This window comes from Toxorhynchites rutilus, chromosome 3 (assembly GCF_029784135.1).
Source record: "Toxorhynchites rutilus septentrionalis strain SRP chromosome 3, ASM2978413v1, whole genome shotgun sequence".
Classification (NCBI taxonomy): domain Eukaryota; kingdom Metazoa; phylum Arthropoda; class Insecta; order Diptera; family Culicidae; genus Toxorhynchites; species Toxorhynchites rutilus.
The window spans coordinates 89,593,868-89,613,347 of NC_073746.1; the positions used below are offsets into that span (position 1 = coordinate 89,593,868).

Genomic DNA, 19,480 nt, shown 5'->3' on the forward strand with positions numbered 1-19,480 from the left:
TGATCCCAGTATTTCAAAAAAACAACATCAAGTTCGATTGTCCCATGTTGTTATTCTAGGCATAACTGTCCCACCATGTATTTTTAAATCGTAATCAAGCTTGATTGATTCAAGTGAGGGGAACTCTTCACAATTCATTAGACAATAATTTACTGCTTATAAAAAACCCGGTGTATTGCCAAACAGAAATGCTTAAAGCTTCTGGTAGACAAATATGCTAGAAACCTTTGATTGCGCTTTTCTCAGTTGTTGATTTTGAAACATGGGACCACTATGCGTAGAACGGCAGCATAGTCAATGGAAGTCGTGCCTACTACTGGTTCCGCAAACCCTTGATGTCCCACAGACTCCGACCCCGTACGAAGTGTACCATGTACAAATCCCCAATTCGGGGGTCTTCGTAGCCACTTGGTTACGCGTTCGCTTACTAAGCGATCAGTCGTGAGTTCAAACTCAGGGCCCTCAATTGACCATCTTTGTGTTGTTATAGAATAACTACGTCCACGCAAACATCATCAGCGATGGAGATCGATCCACGGTCGAAATTAGATCGATTCATCCATACAACTGCTCTGCTCTGCAAGAAACATCGAGCTGCTGTTCTATAAAAAACCTAACAATGATCAATATCAACTGTCTCCGCTGTCCGGTCTGCTGAACAATGGAAGAACAGAAAGAATACCCTTACGCCCAAATGGCTACTACTGTGTAATTTACCATAATGTAATGGAAAAGAAAACTCAACGCCTAAATGGCTACTACTAACTACTGTGTAATTTACAGTTTATAGAAACATAAACATATGTACATGTACACGATTAAAACCCGGCTCTGATACAGCTAAAATGCTAATGAGCCTAATAAATAAATAAACGGGATAAAAAAAACCTAATTCGACCGTTTGTTCTCTATGGGCACGAAGCATGGACGATGCTTGAAGAGGACTCAGAAGCGTTTGGTGTTTTCGAACGCCGAGTGCTCAGAACAATATACGGTGGTGAACAGAAAAACGAACTGGCGCTACTCTACGGCGAACCCAGCATCCAGAATGTCGCCATGGCTGGACGAGTGCGATGGGCAGAGCATGTTGCAGCCCTGCAAAGATGGTGTTCGCATCGAATCCGGTAAAAACAAGAAGGAAAGGAGCCGAGCGAGCGAGGTGGTTGGACCAGGTGGAGCAGGACTTGGTAAGAATCAGCGCAGCCGGGATTTGGAGAACCGCAGCCATGGATCGGGTTTGTTAGCGAAAAATTGTGAATTAGATCTAATCTCTCAATGGAATGTAGAATCATTGTAAATAAATAATTTATATTTTCATATTTTAATTTAATTGAAATACCCAATTGGCGCTCACGTTAACCATGCATAGTTGGACAGCTATGCTTGATCACGGCACCAGCTCTTCCGTTGCTAGAATAATGTATGGTCTTTCCCATCGAACCAAGACCACCGCTGTCGTAGTCACAAAGAGCAACGATACTATGAAGAAGGACCAACAACTTAAACACCTCCAAAATCAAGTTGTGAAATGTAACAAGAACATCGATGCCCTCATAACGACAATGAATGCGAAATTCAAACTAATCGCCGAGAAGGATGCGCGGATTGCTGAGTTGGAACCGGAATGGGGGACCATATCATGGCGCCTGTGAATCCAAACTTCCCTCGGACGATCGTCGAGAATTTCGGGGCGAAATATTATGCCGCCGGACTCAACAAATGGTCAATATAATGCCAACATCGTAGCTTTCCAGTCCCTGAAGCTCCACAAGTATTTTCCACTTTCTCCACGGCACTCTCACTTCCGCCGGAAGCGGGGTCCTTGTCCGTCGGTGGAGCATCGGAGCGCCGAGATCCGTAACTCTTCCAACAAGCAAGAACGTATGGCGAACGTAACGTCAGGTAGCTGGAGCGTTTCAAACCAACCGGAACTAGAGATCACCCCTGGCACCTGACGGCTCTTCCCGAACTACCAAATTTGAAAACTCCCTCCCGACGAAAATTGTTGAAAAAGAGAAATGTAGAAACACAACTGGCAATCTCGCAACACCAGGGACCCTCAGAAGTATCGATGGTATGATCAACAAGTCCACCGTTACCACTAAACCTCAGCATCACACAAACAGCGGAGCTTCAAAAACACTCACCTTACCAACTCAACGCTGTCTATCCAATGGAACATGTGCGATGTCGAACTCCTGTTTCAGAAATATTCCCCGATTTTGACGTAGGACGACGTCGTTTCAAAAACGAGAGCGTTACACTTGGAGTGCAAGGTTTTGAACATTCATACCTCATTGCCAACTGAACGAAGTGGTATGATAATCACTTCATTCGAAACACAAAATATCCAAGAGTTAAATGATTGTTAATTATTGGCCCGAAAACTTGTTTCAGTAGCTTAACAATTGCTTTGATAACAGGCGATCGAAACCACACAAATCTGTATATAAACTCCGAGACGAATGATCCTCGAGCGCTAGCATATTTTCACTGACAACACAAACACTGTGCCCTCCTTGACCACTCCCGTTTCTATTTTGCTACCGGTTTGAACGAAACTTCTAGCGGAAAACGACCTATCGGTAACAATTTTGAACAAAGTGGCAATTTTATTGAAACTGCTAATTATACCATTGACGATAGATACTGCGGACAATACGGACTGTTTTCTTCATAGTTTGGAGTAGAAGATATTTCACAATATCAAAAACAAGGGGTCTTCGTAGCCACATTGGTTACGCGTACGCTTACTAAGCGATCGACCGTCGGTTCAATTCTCAGGGCCCCAAATTGACCATCTTTGTGTTGTTATAAAATAACTACGTCCACGCAACAATCATCAGCGATAGAGATCGGTCCACGGTCGAATGAAGATCGATTCATCCATACAGCTGAAAAAAAAATTTGGCATTGACCCGTGCGAACGGAACCCCCTACTTGAACATATTCAGCAGCTATCGATGATTTTTTCTTCTTTAATTCCCTGTGCTATGGGAATCAGAAGAATCAGAGAATCAATATTTGATGGAATGATTTTCAAAATGAATGACATGTGCAGCGCTCGTAATTTTGTTTTCTAATGGCATGGTAAATGTTCATTAGAACATATCTACGGCTTAACCAAATAGAATATATTTACCTTTCCAATTCGTCTTTATCCTTGTGCACCTGCGCGAGCTGCTTCACTTCGTTCTTCCTGGATAGCTGCAGCTGTCGCATCACTTCACTGGTTTCTCGTTCCAGTTGTATCTGAAAACCTTCCTCGATCAAAGTTTGATCATTACCTAATAAAAACCAACCAAATACCCACCTTTAACTGTTTCATTTGATTTTCCTGTGATTGTTTCAGTAAATCCTCCACTAAATTGTATATCACCTCGTGGTACTTCTCCACAATGTCCCGATAGCTGCTCGCATGCTCGCGACAAATTTGTTTCAACTTCTCCACGTGTACACTGCTATCATCGGTGTCCGCATCGGTCGGACAAGGGGGAATTCGGATACTCATATCGGCCATATTCTTGCTGCTGAATCGTTTCACCAACTTGTTACTCATGCCAAATTTGCTCTTCTTGATACCATCGCTAAGGTCACCACTCTTCTGGGACGTCACTTTGATTTTCTCCTTATCGTGATTCTTCCTGAGCGTCTTTAGTTCCTTCTCCAAAGCGTCTCGCTTTTTGCGCACCTGTTTGTCTTCGAAAATCTTCTCCAGTGGCTCGGCTATCACCTTGTTCGCGTCTGCCTGTTCGGTCGTCATCTGTGACTGCTGGTAGTGTTTCTCCTGCTGCGCCAGATGATGTTGCTGCTGGATGGTGGCCTGTTTGATTAACAGCGGACTAGTTTGATCTATGGATGATTGTGCAACTGGTAGGGCCACTACTTTGGAGATCACTTCCAGCGGTGTTTCCCGCTCATGGTCATTGTCGGTGGACGCCGATGCAGCCGTGATTAATGCGGAGGCTGTCTGCATGCTGACCCGATGTTTTGGGCTTCCGGTCGCATTGTCACTAACCTTAATTGTATCCTTTTTGGGGCCTAGAGAAACAATTACAACTGCAAGTTGGTATAAAAGTAGAAGACGATAAAAGACACCGATAACAACATAAAGTTACCACTAGGAAAGTCTTACTGGTATCAATCCGGTACGATAGAACTACTTAACATAATAGAAGGAAAATATTTGGAGTCTTACACGAATCTTCTTCGGCTGGTTCCATATCCTCCTGAAGTACCGCCAGCTGTTCTGATCGTTTCTCCAGTTCACTCTGATACTTAATCGGGTTTGCCAGGGCTTCCGCCAGCTCCGAAAGACCATCCGGAACGTAGTCCTTAACCACGATGGACAAAAAGAGCGTCGCCAGTGGGACGGGTTGTCCCACTTCCGTTCGCAGCGTTAAATGTCTGAAACCGGGACAGAGCCCAATCACCGGCAGTACCCTGTGTCCGATCAACTTTCCACCCTCCTCGTACGCCGCTATCCTAATACTAGCCAACTCGGGTAGCACCACCTTCTTAAACACGAACGGCTCCTCGCCGTAAATTGGATTTATCCCGTTGTCACGAACGATTTTCGTTCGAAATTTTTTCCTCACCGTATCCGCCGGCAGACCAAACATGTCCACCTCAACGTACGTGCCCACTTTCTTGTCGGTCAGGAATTGACCCGCCAGGACCGTCACTATGACCGTACCGGCGATGATACCGTCGACCTGAAAAAAAAGGATTGTATAGGGAAAGTATGGCGGTCGAGATGATCGTGAATTACGGTGCTCTCGGCGAACGGATCCAGTCGACGATCTTTCCTGCGCATGAACTCCGGCTTTAGTATGAACCCGCAGCGATGATTGTACTCGAACAGACCCAGATTGAGTTGCATGGCGAGATCCAGGGTCTGATAGTTTAGTGCCACTAGCTGGCAGCCAGCGTTCCAAAAAAGCTAGAATGGAAATATAGCTTTTATTATCTATTTATAAGCGGGATTTTGTGTATAATGGGATAAAAGAATTTGTATAAAAACATAAAACGATATTCATGTTTAAAATAGAACATTAATCTCACCAATTTTTTTTTTCCAAATATATTTTATTTATTTCTCTCAAAACCATCAATACTTGGGAATAACGTATAAAGAAGTTTTCGCGATTATTATACAATTGCAATACTAGCCTTTAGATTACTGGAAAAACTTCTTTTTTTTCGTTTCCTATAAAACCTGAAACAGGGTCTGATCAGTCAAATTCGAACTGATTTGTAAACTATTTCTGAATTTAAAAATTTCAAAATGGTCTGGAACTCAAGCCGAACAAGTCGATCAATGGACAATAATGAAATGTAATGCTGAAACAATAATTTTACAATAAACATAAAATTTTAAAATGCATACTCGATAACGCATTCCATGCTTTCCAAGTAGTCATCACTTTAGAGATGAGGTATTTCACCAATTATTAAGAATTTTCGAAGAATTTTTTAATTTAATATTTTTATTCAGCTGAAACTTGCTGTCATTTTACGTCATTAGTTTTTTCAATACGATCACGACTAACTTTTGGTAATGGTAAATGATGTTGATTTGTTTAGTCTAGAATATAAGCTTGGTTTGTTCACTGTTTGAATGTTCTAGTTCAGCGCACCTGTGTCAAATCAGGTATTCAAATGTTTCAAAACATATAAATAAAATTGTCTTTTTCACGCTTTACAGTAGTTTTATAAAATATTTTTAGGGATTCTCATGTTTTAAAGGTTTATAAAATCTACCTTCTATTGGTGTCAATGCGCCCCTCATTTGAGAGAACTTTGAATCAATCAACAGATGATTATTTGGTATGTATTCAGACCTTTTCTGGATTAAAACACTTACAACTATTGTAAATATCATGCTTGCACACTATTTGTATCCGATTTATACATCTAAATCATATAATTAATGAATCTTGATGACCTCAATTCTGATCATAGTTTGTCCGATTCACTGATTTCGGTTTGTCCACATGATTACAATGGGAACCGCTTGGTGCGCTGCAGTTTGTTTGTTTTGTTTTTTTTGTCCTTCGCGCGAAGCAGAAATAAAGTTTCTCTGTGTGATGCAGTGGAAATGGGCACCCTAATAAAAAAATATATAAAAATACGGGTTTGATGTTTTGCGACAAAGAACAAAACTACACCTTTTCACGAAAACCGAGAACCACCATATCGGTTTGGCATGGAATGGCTGTATAAATATAGGGTTGGGGAAAAAGAAATGTCGTATTTCTGATCGAAATTTGACGCTTTATTTAACATACATAAAATTATCCAATTTAAGTCAAATATGCGGCGTTCTGTTCGCAAACTTGTTGCCACTTAGAAGGCAACTTCATTATCCCCCCATATAAAACCCCCCTCCTTATTTGCAACAAACTCAGACAGCCAGTTTTCGCAAGCCTCTTTTGAGGCCAACTTGGTATCACCAAGAGCGTTTTGCATGGACCGGAAGAGATGATAATCACTTGGAGCCAGGTCCGGACTATACGGTGGGTGCAATAGGACATCCCATCCGAGCTCCCGTAGCTTCTGGCGGGTCATCAAAGATGTGTGAGGCCGAGCGTTGTCCTGGTGGAAAACAACACCATTTCTATTGATCATTTCTGGCCGCTTCTGGTCAATCGCCTGCTTCAGACGGTCAAGCTGATCACAGTAGAGAACCGAGTTGAGGGTCTGGCCATAGTTGAGCAGCTCATAGTGGATGATTCCCTTCCAATCCCACCAAACACATAGCAAAATCTTACAGGCCGTCAATCCGGGCTTGGAGATGGTTTGGGCCGGCTCACCGCGCTTCGACCACGACTTTTTTCGCTTTAAGTTGTCGTACGTGATCCACTTTTCATCACCAGTCACCATCTTCTTCAAAAATGGTTCGAGTTCGTTCCGTTTCAGCAGTGCATCGCAGGCGTTGATTCGATCTAAAAGATTTTTTTGCATCAACTCGTGTGGCACCCATACGCCCAGCTTGTTTTGGAATCCAATCTTCTGCAAATGGTTCCAAACGGTTTTATGGTCTGTACCCAGTTCTTGGCCAATCGAGCGAGTGCTAACATGCCGGTCTACTTGGATGATTTCAACGATTTGATCGGTTTCCACGACGATTGGCCTACCAGTACGGGGTGTATCTTCGACAGCCACTACACCAGAACGAAATCGATCAAACCAACGCTGTGCTGTGCGAATCGTTACAGTATCGGGTCCATAAACTACACGAATTTTTTCGGCCGCCTTCGTTGCAGTTTTAGCTCGCAGGTAGTAAAAACGTAAAATATGGCGAATTTCTTGCTTGGTGGACTCCATCTTTGACGCGCTATAACTTGAGACTGAAAAGGACAATCACAACTCTGTCAGAACGACACTTGTAGCACAGATTGTCGTCTTTAAATAGCCGTATAGTATGACCCGATGCGATAAGTACAACACAAGATATGTTTAAGTGGTGCCATATATTAACAATATACGACATTTCGTTTTCACCAACCCAATATATTTAATATTCGCTAAAAATGATATGATGTCTCTGTCGAAGTTGTATATCGTAGCATTAAGCCGGATTTAGATGTTGAGAGTTACTCGGTTACGAGTAAACGTGAAAATAAATCCTCAAAATGGAATATCTTGAAATGCGCGATTTTTTTCTAAATCTGAGTTCATATCATTCGTCAACAAACAGAGCTGCAATTTGTCACTGTCACTGCATATAATAGTTCGGCTGAAAAGTTTGTAAGGTAACACGGTAAAACTTTTTTTTTGCAAAATTCAATTTTATTGTTCAACATAATTGCCTTCGAGGGCGATACAGCGATTATAGCGATCTTGCAACTTTTCGATACCATTTTTATAGTACTCTTTCGGGTTTTCGGAAATAGGCCTCAGTTTCGGTAATCACTTCATCATCGGTCTTAAATTTCTTGCCAGCGTGCATTCTCTTCAGGTCTGCGAACAGAAAATAGTCGCTGGGGGTCAGGTCTGGAGAATACGGTGGATGCGAAAGCAATTCGAAGCCCAATTCATGCAGCTTTGCCATCAATACACAAAACTCGGATTTTTTCCATTTTTTTCACAATAACAAAAGTTGTTTCACTCTCAATGCTGTTACTCACGAAGATTCGACCAACGTTTTTGTCAATAGAAAGTGACTAACGTGGCTCGTTAGTTGTCAGTGATATTGATGAAAGATTGCAGCTCTGTCAACAACTGCTAGTTTTCTGATGTTGGAGAACTTGCATTTTTTTTCAAATTCCTTTCCAACCCAATTTTCAACAGTGTATTGTAAAGGTATTGGCTATCCTGCGCAACTTTGCTCTAACCACTATATTGATTGTTTTTGTAGTATTTTTATTTTCAACTTATTTACCCGAAACAAAATCATAACTAATGTAATTTTATATTATGTATAGTAAATTCAATTTTGGTTGTTTGTTTTTTTTTTTTTGAGAGGCTTTAAACTTCTCAGTTCATTCGCAATTTTATGACAATTTTAGGTAGGAGAATTAGAACTATCAACATTTGCGAACATCAGCCATTCCATACAAAACCGATGTAGTGATTCTCAGATTTTCGTGAAAAGTGGTAGAATTGTTCTTTGGCGCAGAATATTAGACCCGAAAAATATTTTTTTTTCACTTTTTCCAAAAATGACTTTTTTCCAAAAATCCATAACTTTTGAACCACTGAACCGATTTAGATAATCGACATATCAAATTGAAGTCAATGAGCTTTCTATTCAACCTTCTATTAAAACATATTGAACTTGCAAAATAAAGGCCGACATATTGATAGATTGACGCTCTTCATCCCGGACCCGGAGTTGGAACAGTTTATGGCGGGAGGTTCGAAAATGTTACCTACTGCGGTGTTACCTGACATTAAAAGTTCTGAAAGTCTTGTAACGGCCGAAAGACTTAACGAAGCCGAACCACGCCTATTATTCCGAAAAGAAGTGTCGTGAAATTTGTTTAAAAATGCGAATCCTGTCGATGCTGCCTATGTCATGACCCATTCAAAAATTAATGAATCAATTTTCTCCCAGCAAATATATCGTAACAGTGGCTGTGGGAATAAACGAGAAATGTCAGTCGTCAAAGCAGGGTAAGCAGTGTAAGCTTTTAACTAATCTAGGAAGCTACAACGATCAACATAAAAAAAATCACCAAAATGTATTTTATGTCTGATGGAGCTGCGTCGCAGTACAAGAATCGAAAAAAAGTCGTTGAATTTCTTTGCAGCATCTCATGGGTATGGTACTTGTGACACTATAGAAAGAACGCTTAAGCCCATGACCACTAAAGCGAGTTTTCCAGCCAAAGAGCTGGAACATCTAATTATATTCAAAAGAACTGTTCAATCTGTACGTCTATATACCTAATATATAACTATACCTAAATATGTGATTCTTTTCAGAGTTTTGAGAGTGTTTTTCGCGGTACAAAAAAAATATATATGCTGTCAAAAAAGTCATGCGGTATTTCCGCGAGGTGACGTTGTAAGCGCGTAGTTCTAGTTGTATTCATTGTATCGAGTCATACTATAGCTTGTTGGAAAGGTATTTTTGCGCGCTATAATATAGTCCTTGGCAGTGTTTTGTTTGGTTAAGTCGTTCGTGAGTTATAGTGTCGCAAATATGGAGCAAAATAAAGAGAAAATCCGGCATATTTTACAGTACTACTATGACAAAGGCAAAAATGCATCTCAAGCAGCCAATAAAATTTGTGCAGTTTATGGACCCAATACAGTGTCCATTTCCACCGCAAAACGATGGTTTCAACGTTTTCGTTTTGGTGTAGAGGTCGTCGAAGATGCGCCATGCTCCGGAAGGCCTGTCGTCGAAAATTGCGACAAAATCACTGAATTAGCGGAGAAAGACCGGCATAGTAGCAGCCGTAGCATCGGCCAAGAGCTGGGGATAAGTCATCAAACCGTTATTAACCATTTGAAGAAGCTTGGATTCACAAAGAAGCTCGATGTATGGGACGCATGTGAATCGCTGCTGAATCGCAACAAAATCGACCCGTTTCTGAAGCGGATGGTGACTGGCGATGAAAAGTGGGTCACTTACGACAACGTGAAGCGCAAACGGTCGTGGTCGAAGCCCGCTGAAGCTGCTCAGACGGTGGCCAAGCCCTCATTAACGGCCAGGAAGGTTCTGCTGTGTGTTTGGTGGGATTGTCAAGGAATAATCTATTATGAGCTGCTTCCCTATGGCCAAACGCTCAATTCGGACCTGTACTGCCAACAACTGGACCGCTTGAAGGTAGCACTCATGAAGAAGAAGCCATCTTTGATAAACAGAGGCCGCATTGTCTTCCATCAGGACAACGCCAGGCCACACACTTCTTTGGTGACGCGCCACAAGCTCCGGGAGCTCGGATGGGAGGTTCTTTTGCATCCGCCGTATAGTCCGGACCTTGCACCAAGTGACTACCACCTGTTTTTGTCCATGGCGAACGATCTAGGTAGTCAGAAGTTAGCCACCAAAGAGGCCTGTGAAAATTGGCTATCCGAGTTTTTTGCCAATAAGGAAGCGAGCTTCTATAACAGGGGTATTATTAAGTTGGCATCTCGTTGGGAACAAGTCATCGAACAAAACGGCGCATATTTGACTTAAAACAGATGATTGTAACTAATTTTATGAACAAATGAAAATTCAAAAAAAATACCGCAGGACTTTTTTAACAGCCTAATATATATTTTCAGGCATTTCGAAATTTTGAAAAAAAAAATTACTTTGAGACCCACTTTTGCTTTAATTTTTATTTAAATTCATTCGTATGTGTTGTTTTTTCCACATGTAGCGTAATTTTTTCTTGAAGTTTTAAGAGGAGTGCGCGAAAAAATTTGCCTTTGGGCATTTTTAATTTTTTTGAATTTGGAGAACCAGTACTGCTCTGATATTTATTTAAATTTTGTTTTTTATACGTCTAAATTTTGTCGGTATATTTAGAGCATTGCGCTGTACAAAGATTTTTTTTCTCATATCTTGAAATATATGAGATTATCTGTACTTCGGTTTAGATGGTTTACCAAATTCATAGGAGGAGTCAGCAGTACGATAGAGCTATGTGAGAAAAAAAAGTCCTTGTGGAAAGATAATTCGGATTAATGAGAAAAACACTTGAAAATATCCAAATTATTATATTTTTTTTTAATTTTAATCTTACAATTGAAAAGCACGAATACAATAAAATAATCGATTTCAAGAAAATACAAAAAAAAAATGAAGATGATGAGGAAAACTATGTTTGTCTCTCGCAATGCCCTTAAAAATTCAGGAAAAAATTGCACCACATGTAGAAAAAAAGACACATACGAACGCATTTAAATAAAAATTAGAACAGAAGCGGGTCTCAAAGTTGTATTTTTTTTTCAAAATTTCGAAATGCCAGAATATATATTTAATTTTTATGTACCGCACATTAAAATTTTTTTTATTATTACATTTTTTGATGAAAAAATTGTTTGGAGATATTTACACCTTAGTAAGATGTACTTTCAGTATTTTTTTTCATATTTTTTTCTCAAACCTTTTGAGAATGGCGTGAATTCGCATTTTTCACCATTTAAGGTCTCAAATATATGGTACTGATTTGGTTTGGGGGCATTTTTTGCTCTCTTACCCAGTCAGACCCGTTGGAAATATAAAAAATTTTTTTTTTGTACAGCGCAACACTGAAAAAAATCTGAAAAAAATCACACATATCTAGAAAAGCCGTAGGAACACATTTAAATATGAATTAGAGTAGTACTAAATCTCTAAATCCCAAAAAAATTCAAAATTTCAATATTTATTTTAGTACTTAAATTTTTGATAAAAATTATTTTTGATAAGTTTTCTTGATACACCGTAGTAAGATGCATATTCAGTATTTTTTTCAAATTTTTATCTCGAATCTTTTGAGGATGGCGTGAAATAAATTAAAAAGTACGTTTTTCACCTTAGATCTTATGTTAAACCACATAGGGGTTCAAATAAACCGCCAAAATTTCTTATTTAACACGTTGAGCCCAGCGTCGGTCCATAGGGGCCGACGTTGAGCTTTTTGTTAGGAAAGCGCTGAATGACCGGGACTGACAGTTATAAAATCTATATAAATAAAAATGTAAGGCAAAATCTGTTGGTAAGCGGAAACTCCGAAGAAGGGATGGTCCGATTTTAGCCTCCTGTATTTTGTTGTATTCGTCTCTTCCCGTAGATCAATATAGTGGAGAGAAAAATCGGAAAATTCTGAAGTAAGGTCGAAAAGTTCGGAAAATTCAATTCCCACATGTTCGAAAATTACATCATAATACGCGTTGTTAGTCCATTCGATATTTGCGCTATCGAAATTGATCTTTGTTCGTAAGTGGAAATGGATTTTCAGGCGAAATAACGCATTTCCATATCTTATATCTATATAAATAAAAATGGAAGGCCAAATGTGTTGGTAAGCGCAAACCCTGAGTTTTCATTTATACAATAAGTATCTTTGATGCGCGCTGAATGGAAAGCGGAGCATGAAAAAATCGGGGCTTAACGTGTTAATATCCTATACAATCTTTGCCATACAGCTGGTGATTTGGTTTGGGGGCACTTTTTACTCGCTTACCCGGCCGGGCCCTTTGTAGTTTGTCAATGTTACATAAAGAAATGACCTTTATCATATTGATATCAAAATATTATCAAAGCCTAATATTGTTCCAGATGATTGGAGACAAGTACGAGTTATAGCTATTCAAAAACCCAGAAAACCCGCGTCCGACTTGAATTCGTACCGCCCAATAGCAATGCTGTCTTGTATACGGAAATTGTTGGAGAAAATTATCTTGTTTCGCCTTGATCGATGGGTTGAAACGAATGACCTACTCTCACATACACAATATGGGTTCCGCAGGGGCAAGGGGACGAATGATTGTCTTGCGTTGCTTTCTTTAGAAATTCAAATGGCTTACGCCAAAAAAAAAACAAATGGCTTCAGTATTCTTGGACATAAAGGGGGCCTTTGATTCTGTTTCAATAGAGGTTTTGTCAGACAAATTACAATCTCGGGGTCTGCCGCCTCTATTGAATAATATGTTATATAACTTGCTTTGTGAGAAACATTTGAACTTTTCTCACGGAGATTCGGCAGTAAGTCGGGTCTCTTACATGGGACTCCCCCAGGGCTCATGTTTAAGCCCCCTTTTGTACAACTTCTACGTAAGCGACATTGACAATTGCCTTACACAAAATTGCAGCCTAAGACAACTTGCAGATGATGGAGTGGTGTCTGTCGTAGGATCAAACGAATCCGACCTGCAAGAATCCTTACAAGATACTTTGAACAATTTTTCAACCTGGGCCATTGGGCTAGGGATCGAATTCTCCACGGAGAAAACAGAGATGGTGGTTTTTTCTAGGAAGCATAAACAAGCAAAACCAAAGCTTCAACTTTTGGGTAAACCGATCACTCATGCTATGTCATTCAAGTATCTTGGGGTCTGGTTCGACTCTAAATGTACTTGGGGGGCCCATATTAGGTATCTGAGTAAAAAATGTCAACAAAGAATAAACATTCTCCGTACAATTACCGGCACCTGGTGGGGAGCCCATCCCGAAGATCTTATAATGTTGTATCGAACAACTATTCTCTCAGTGATGGAGTATGGCAGTTTCTGTTTTCAATCAGCTGCCAAAACACACCTCATTAAACTCGAGCGAATTCAGTATCTTTGTCTCCGTATCGCGTTGGGATGTATGCCCTCAACGCATACCATGAGTCTCGAGGTTTTGGCAGGCCTACTCCCACTAAAAGATCGCTTCAATTTATTATCTCTTCGGTTCCTCATCCGGTGTAAGGTTATGAACCCATTGGTGATCGGAAATTTTGAGCAGCTGATCGAGCTAAATTTTCATTCTGGATTCATGAGCTCATATCATGAATTCGTCTCCATGCAGGTTAATCCTTCTTCGTATATTTCCAACCGTGTTTGTTTTCCTGACTACATCAATTCCTCTGTGCATTTTGATCTGTCCATGAAGCAGGATATCCATGGAACATCAGACTATCTTCGATCGAGGATCGTTCCAACGATCTTCGATGCAAAGTATGGGGATATCAATTGTGATAATATGTACTTTACTGATGGGTCCTCTATGAATGAGTCCACAGGATTTGGAATGTTCAACGAATTTTTTAGCACCTCACACAGTCTTCAGAATCCTTGCTCAGTGTATATTGCTGAATTGGCAGCGATACACTGGGCGCTGGACAGCGTCGCCTCACGACCTGTTGAACACTATTACATTGTAACGGATAGTCTGCGCTCTGTCGAAGCTATCCGTTCAGTGAGGCCGGAAAAGCACTCGCCGTACTTCCTTGAGAGAATACGAGAAATTTTGAGTGCTTTATCCAGACGCTGTTATGTCATTACCTTTGTCTGGGTCCCTTCACATTGCTCAATTCCGGGTAATGAGAGAGCTGACTCATTAGCAAAGGTAGGTGCAATTGAAGGCGATATTTATCAGCGTCAAATCGCCTTCAATGAATTTTATTCTTTAGTCCGCAAAAATACCATAGTTAACTGGCAACGCAAATGGAACGAAGATGAATTGGGCCGGTGGCTCCACTCGATTATCCCTAAGGTTAGCCTCAAACCATGGTTCAGAAGTCTGGACTTGAGTCGGGACTTTATTCGCACCTTCTCCTTCTCATGTCCAATCACTGTTCGTTAGATGCGCTACTCTTTCGTATTAATCTTGCCGACAACAATCTTTGTGTTTGTGGCCTTACCACCTAACCTTACCACGCCATCGAGCACGTTGTTTGGTCGTGCGAGCTGTATCTTGTCGCCAGATCGAATTTAGTAATCACCCTTCGGGCCCAAGGAAGGCAGCCCATGATGCCGGTGAGAGACGTGTTGGCTCGGTTAGACCTTGATTACATGTCCCAAATATATGTATTCCTTAAAGCTATCGATCTTCGTGTGTGATTGTCCTTATACCCTTAGTTTTTCCTTTTCCTTTTCCTTTGTGAGAGATCGAATCCCTTCTTAAGAATAAGATGAAATGTAAATACGTATTAGATATAAGATAGGTTTAAGAATTGAGTGTGATGAGTGTGATTGAGAGTGTGAGTGTGATCATTGTCAACATATCCTCATATCCCCTCCTTTTCCTGAAGAAAATATGTCACCCTTCTAAACTCGAGTTGACCGCGAGTAATCGGTTTCCTATATTATTAACATTAGAATTAAGGAAAAATGTATATATACTAGTAACAATACAGTAAGGAGTTCGGCTCCTTTAAACCTATGTAACTGAGCCTGTAAAAATAAATGATTTAAATAAAATAAAAAATATATATTATCAATATCAAGCGATTTCTATTAGTAACGATTATCTTCATCTTAAATCAAGACGACTTTTCCAAAAGGACCTATGTGAAAATCACTGTAATATACAAAAATCTATTATTAGGTTTTATTGTGTCAAACATTTAGTTAAAAAAAATAATTTTTGATATATTCCATTTTTAAACCATATTTTCAATTTTCTTCGTTAAGAAAAAAAGTTTTCTTCAGCGCGTAGCTTTTCCAGAACCACAAAATTTAAATCTTTAACTTTGCGTAAGACAACATTTCAATCAAATTACCCGTTTTTGGGTTATAGTTTATTTTCCAAAATGATACCATTTTTGAATAAACACTTTTAAAGAATTAGTCGTGATCGTATTTGAAAAATTAATACCGTAAAATGCCATTGTACCTAGTGCCGAATGAGTTGGCAAAGTTTCAGCTTATTCAAAAATATGAAACTAAAATAATTTCGTGTTGATTGGTGGAATGCCTCAGATGCCATCAAAGGATTGCAAATTTGTAGAATATTGCTATTCTATATTTTGCTGTTTTCAGTATAATATATCATCGAAACCGCGAATACTTTGTTCCATTGCCGTAGTTATGCATAGTAGAAGAGATGAAACGACATAAATAGCTTCCGTCTGTCGCATAACTAATGGCAATAAAAATAAATGAGATCCAGCCAAACGATTATGGCTGCTCGTGCGTCTTTACCCACCTGTGGCATGAAGTTGGAGCTGTCGAAGCGGGTTCCCGCCGGGTAGACACGTGATAGCTGATGTTTGTTGTAGTTGACGAACTCGATTGGCCTCTCCTTCAGCAGTGTGGTGGCCTGCTTCTCGTCAAATGAAGACATCTCGTAAAAACGTGCCTTTTCTGTGGCGAATACATTAGCATGGAAATACAATTATTAGAGCATACAAATTAATTACACAAAAAGAAAGTTTGCTTTATCTGCTACACGCCCTTAGCTTCCGCGCACCCGCTTTGTTCGCTGTTCCCTGTGGCATCATTTAATTAACGAGTTGATCGTACTTACTTTCGGAATTCTCGAAACTACTAAAATGAACAGGTTGAACATAGTTGACGAGGGCGGATATCTCCGCGCCCGCTTCAGTCTCTTTGGTCTGCGGCACCTTGTCCGCCTCGGTGGATCCAATTGGTCCGACTTGCGTTCCCGGCATCGACTCGTCATCGCTCGAGCTGTCCGTGTCCGACGAGCCGGTGCTCTCCTTTGAACTCTGACGAAGTTGCTGCTCCCGTGCGCGGATAATTGTTGGTAACAGTTTTGCGGGTTGACCGACAAGAAAGAGGAAATAGAGAGACAGATGAAAAAACAGAGCGACGGAATGCGTACTTCCGGAGGACCAGACAAAATTATGAGCGAACTTTCCTGTCGTGAGCAGCGATTAAATGGATCTTGTTGCTTTCTGTGGGGGGAGCTAAAACCGCCGAGTATCGTCTGTTAGACCATTGAGAGCATCTGGTTGTACCCGTCAATCGAAATGGCAGTATTTATGCGCGATTTAAGATGATGATGATGTTGGATTAAAGAGGCTTTAAACTTTTCAGTTCATTCGCCTCTACGAGATTTAAGAGCTGCTTATGGTTTCTTTTATGGCAGTGAAATAACCATCGACACAAAATAACCAGTTTTATAGAATAATATCAAAGCTCTAGGAGAAGTAAAATGTGCTCTTCCGCAACTTCATTATTCTATAAAATTGTCGGATTATTCGATACGGTCAATAAAATCGCCCTGGAAATATTTTCTTCCGCAAATGAAAAATATGAGGAATATTTTAGCCATTATTATTCGCAAAAATGAAACGTGAAGTTGTAATCGTGAGTGAGTAAAAATTGTTAAATATTTTAGAGAGTTTGAATTGAGGAAAAGTAACTGTTGTAAATTATCAGGTTACAAGAAAAAAAAATGTATCTACTATTGTATTAACGCGGGATCTGAATTTGATCATTCAAGCATATCTTCTGATACTTGATTGCGATGATTTTTAATTTAATTGAGCCTTTTTGGCACTAGTAACACAACTTTTATCATGCCCACAATGTCAACCAAAATATGACGATCGGTGTCGTGAGAGATATTTAATTCACGGGCTAGCTCTTTAAAACTTAAATGACCATTTCCGAGCACCATTCCTTCTATTTTATCGATGTTTTCAGTTCAAGTTTAATCAGTTTAAGTCAGTTTAAGAGGTGGATGGTTTTTTTTGACGGTGCAAATCATCCATCTTTTCTGGGTCGTCTTTGAATGTTCTATACCATTTTTACACCAATGTTTACGACATAGTTGAGTCACCAAATGTATTCTGCGACAATTTGTAAACGAACTAAATGACATATCGCGCCCAAAATTGACATTAAGACAACTGAGATTAATACCAACATAAAAAAAAATCAAAATATTCAGCGGGAAGGCTTAAGATCACAAATTCTCGGTATGTATGCGGGTGAATGTACAACCCGTCATCAAAAAACTATTTGCTGTATCGTCCTTTTCTTCTTGAATGGCACTATCCTTCGCAGCGGAACTTTCGTCGTCTCAACGTAGGTATTACTAGATTCAGATTAGGTGTACTTAGTTTAAATTTCTTATACCAAATAACACGCCTTGAATGTTTTGTGAGTGGCAATCTCCAGAATACGCGTGACCACCGTGCAAGTCGGAAGAATTTTTTTTGACGAAAAATTTCCAGGCCTGAACGAGAAGCGAACATAAACTTAATTAATTCGTTTCCTGCTATGAAATTTATTGTACTTCATTTGATCTCTTTTATCTCTTTTATTGTACTTCATTTTTTTCTTTTTTTTTTATTAAATTCAATTGATTTTCAAAATGATCAACCGTAGCGCTCCATCTAGTACAAACAACAAATCTTCTATCCCTATTTGCACAGAATCTCAATGGATAAAAATAGATCGCCAAATGTGTTGCTGAGCGCGAAATCCAAGGAAGAAATCGTCCGTCTTTATTTCGTTATATTGGTCTCTGCCCGTAGATCAATGTTATGGAGAAAAAAATGGAATGTTTTCGAAAACTCTGAAGGAAAATGGGAAAATCAAGAAAATTGAATTCCCATACATTTACAATAACATCGTTGTATGATCTTTGTTCGACAGTGGAGATTGTATTTCAGGTGAAATAACGCAAATAACGCAATTACCTGTAGATCAAAGTTAATCTTCGTGTTCCATTGGTGTGAAGCGAAAATGGCAATGGATTCTCTGGTGGAATAATGCGCTTTCAAAATAAAAATTATGAATTAAAATTCACTTGTATTCACATGTATTCCGTGTAACGGAGAAACATATTATTTGCAAGTAAATCAAAAACCTTGAGCGAACATTTTAATTTTTTTCTAAAAATAAATTTTTATTAGTACACCCAGGTTTTTTACGCGGTTTTTTAACGAGTTTTTTTACAATAAACACAGTTTTTTTACGCCGATTTTCCAATTAACGCGAGTTTTTTTTACTGAATAATCAGAGCATATGACGGTAATCAGTGCTTGCGATGGAACTTAGCTCTTATGACGGAAATTAGTCAGGTACATGAAGGACAAAATTCAACCCTCCTACTCCCACCCCGTTTTTTATATTTGTTTTAGTATTTTTTTCTCAACAATAACCGAACTGTTTAAACGTCATTCGTTTTTCGAACAGAACGAAAATATTTATGTTGCTGTACGACAGATGGCGTTTGTCTATCTGCCACATCAAACTTGAAATGACGAGAAAAATTAGGAAAGGCTGAGTGAAGATCGGGAAGCTCGGAAAAAACGATTTCCCATATCAGACATTCCATGCCAAACCAAAATAGTGGTTCTCAGATTTTCGTGAAAATTGGTAGTTTTGTTCCTTATCGCAAAATATTAAACCCGTATTTTTTTATTTTTTCATGAGGGTGCTCATTTCCATTTTTGGGTGGTCTAAAAAATAAATTTTTCCCTTTTTCCAAAAATTCCTTTTTTTTAAATTCATAGGGGGTCTTTGTAGCCACATTGGTTGCGGGTTCGCTTACTAAGCGATCGACAACGAGTTCAAAAAAAAAATGTGATAATGATGTTATGTCATGATGTGAATTTGTGCAAAAATTCTTAAATCAGTAATCTTT

The 19,480-nt window shown here is 39.5% G+C and overlaps 1 protein-coding gene across 2 annotated transcripts in view; it reads right to left on the reverse strand.

Moving 5' to 3' along the window:
* LOC129777142 (1-phosphatidylinositol 4,5-bisphosphate phosphodiesterase classes I and II) overlaps positions 1 to 19,480 on the reverse strand; it is a 339,666-nt gene that overhangs the window by 21,737 nt on the left and 298,449 nt on the right. Inside the window, exons 12-17 of one of the 2 annotated variants that reach the window (XM_055783222.1) lie at positions 16,385 to 16,598; positions 16,064 to 16,221; positions 4,772 to 4,942; positions 4,199 to 4,715; positions 3,314 to 4,041; positions 3,143 to 3,252 (exon numbers count right to left, since the gene is read on the reverse strand). In XM_055783222.1, coding sequence (XP_055639197.1) covers positions 3,143 to 3,252; positions 3,314 to 4,041; positions 4,199 to 4,715; positions 4,772 to 4,942; positions 16,064 to 16,221; positions 16,385 to 16,598 — 1,898 coding nt within the window. Of the gene's footprint in view, positions 1 to 3,142; positions 3,253 to 3,313; positions 4,060 to 4,198; positions 4,716 to 4,771; positions 4,943 to 16,063; positions 16,222 to 16,384; positions 16,599 to 19,480 lie in introns of both variants that reach the window. The other variant, XM_055783221.1, reaches the window with a different exon arrangement.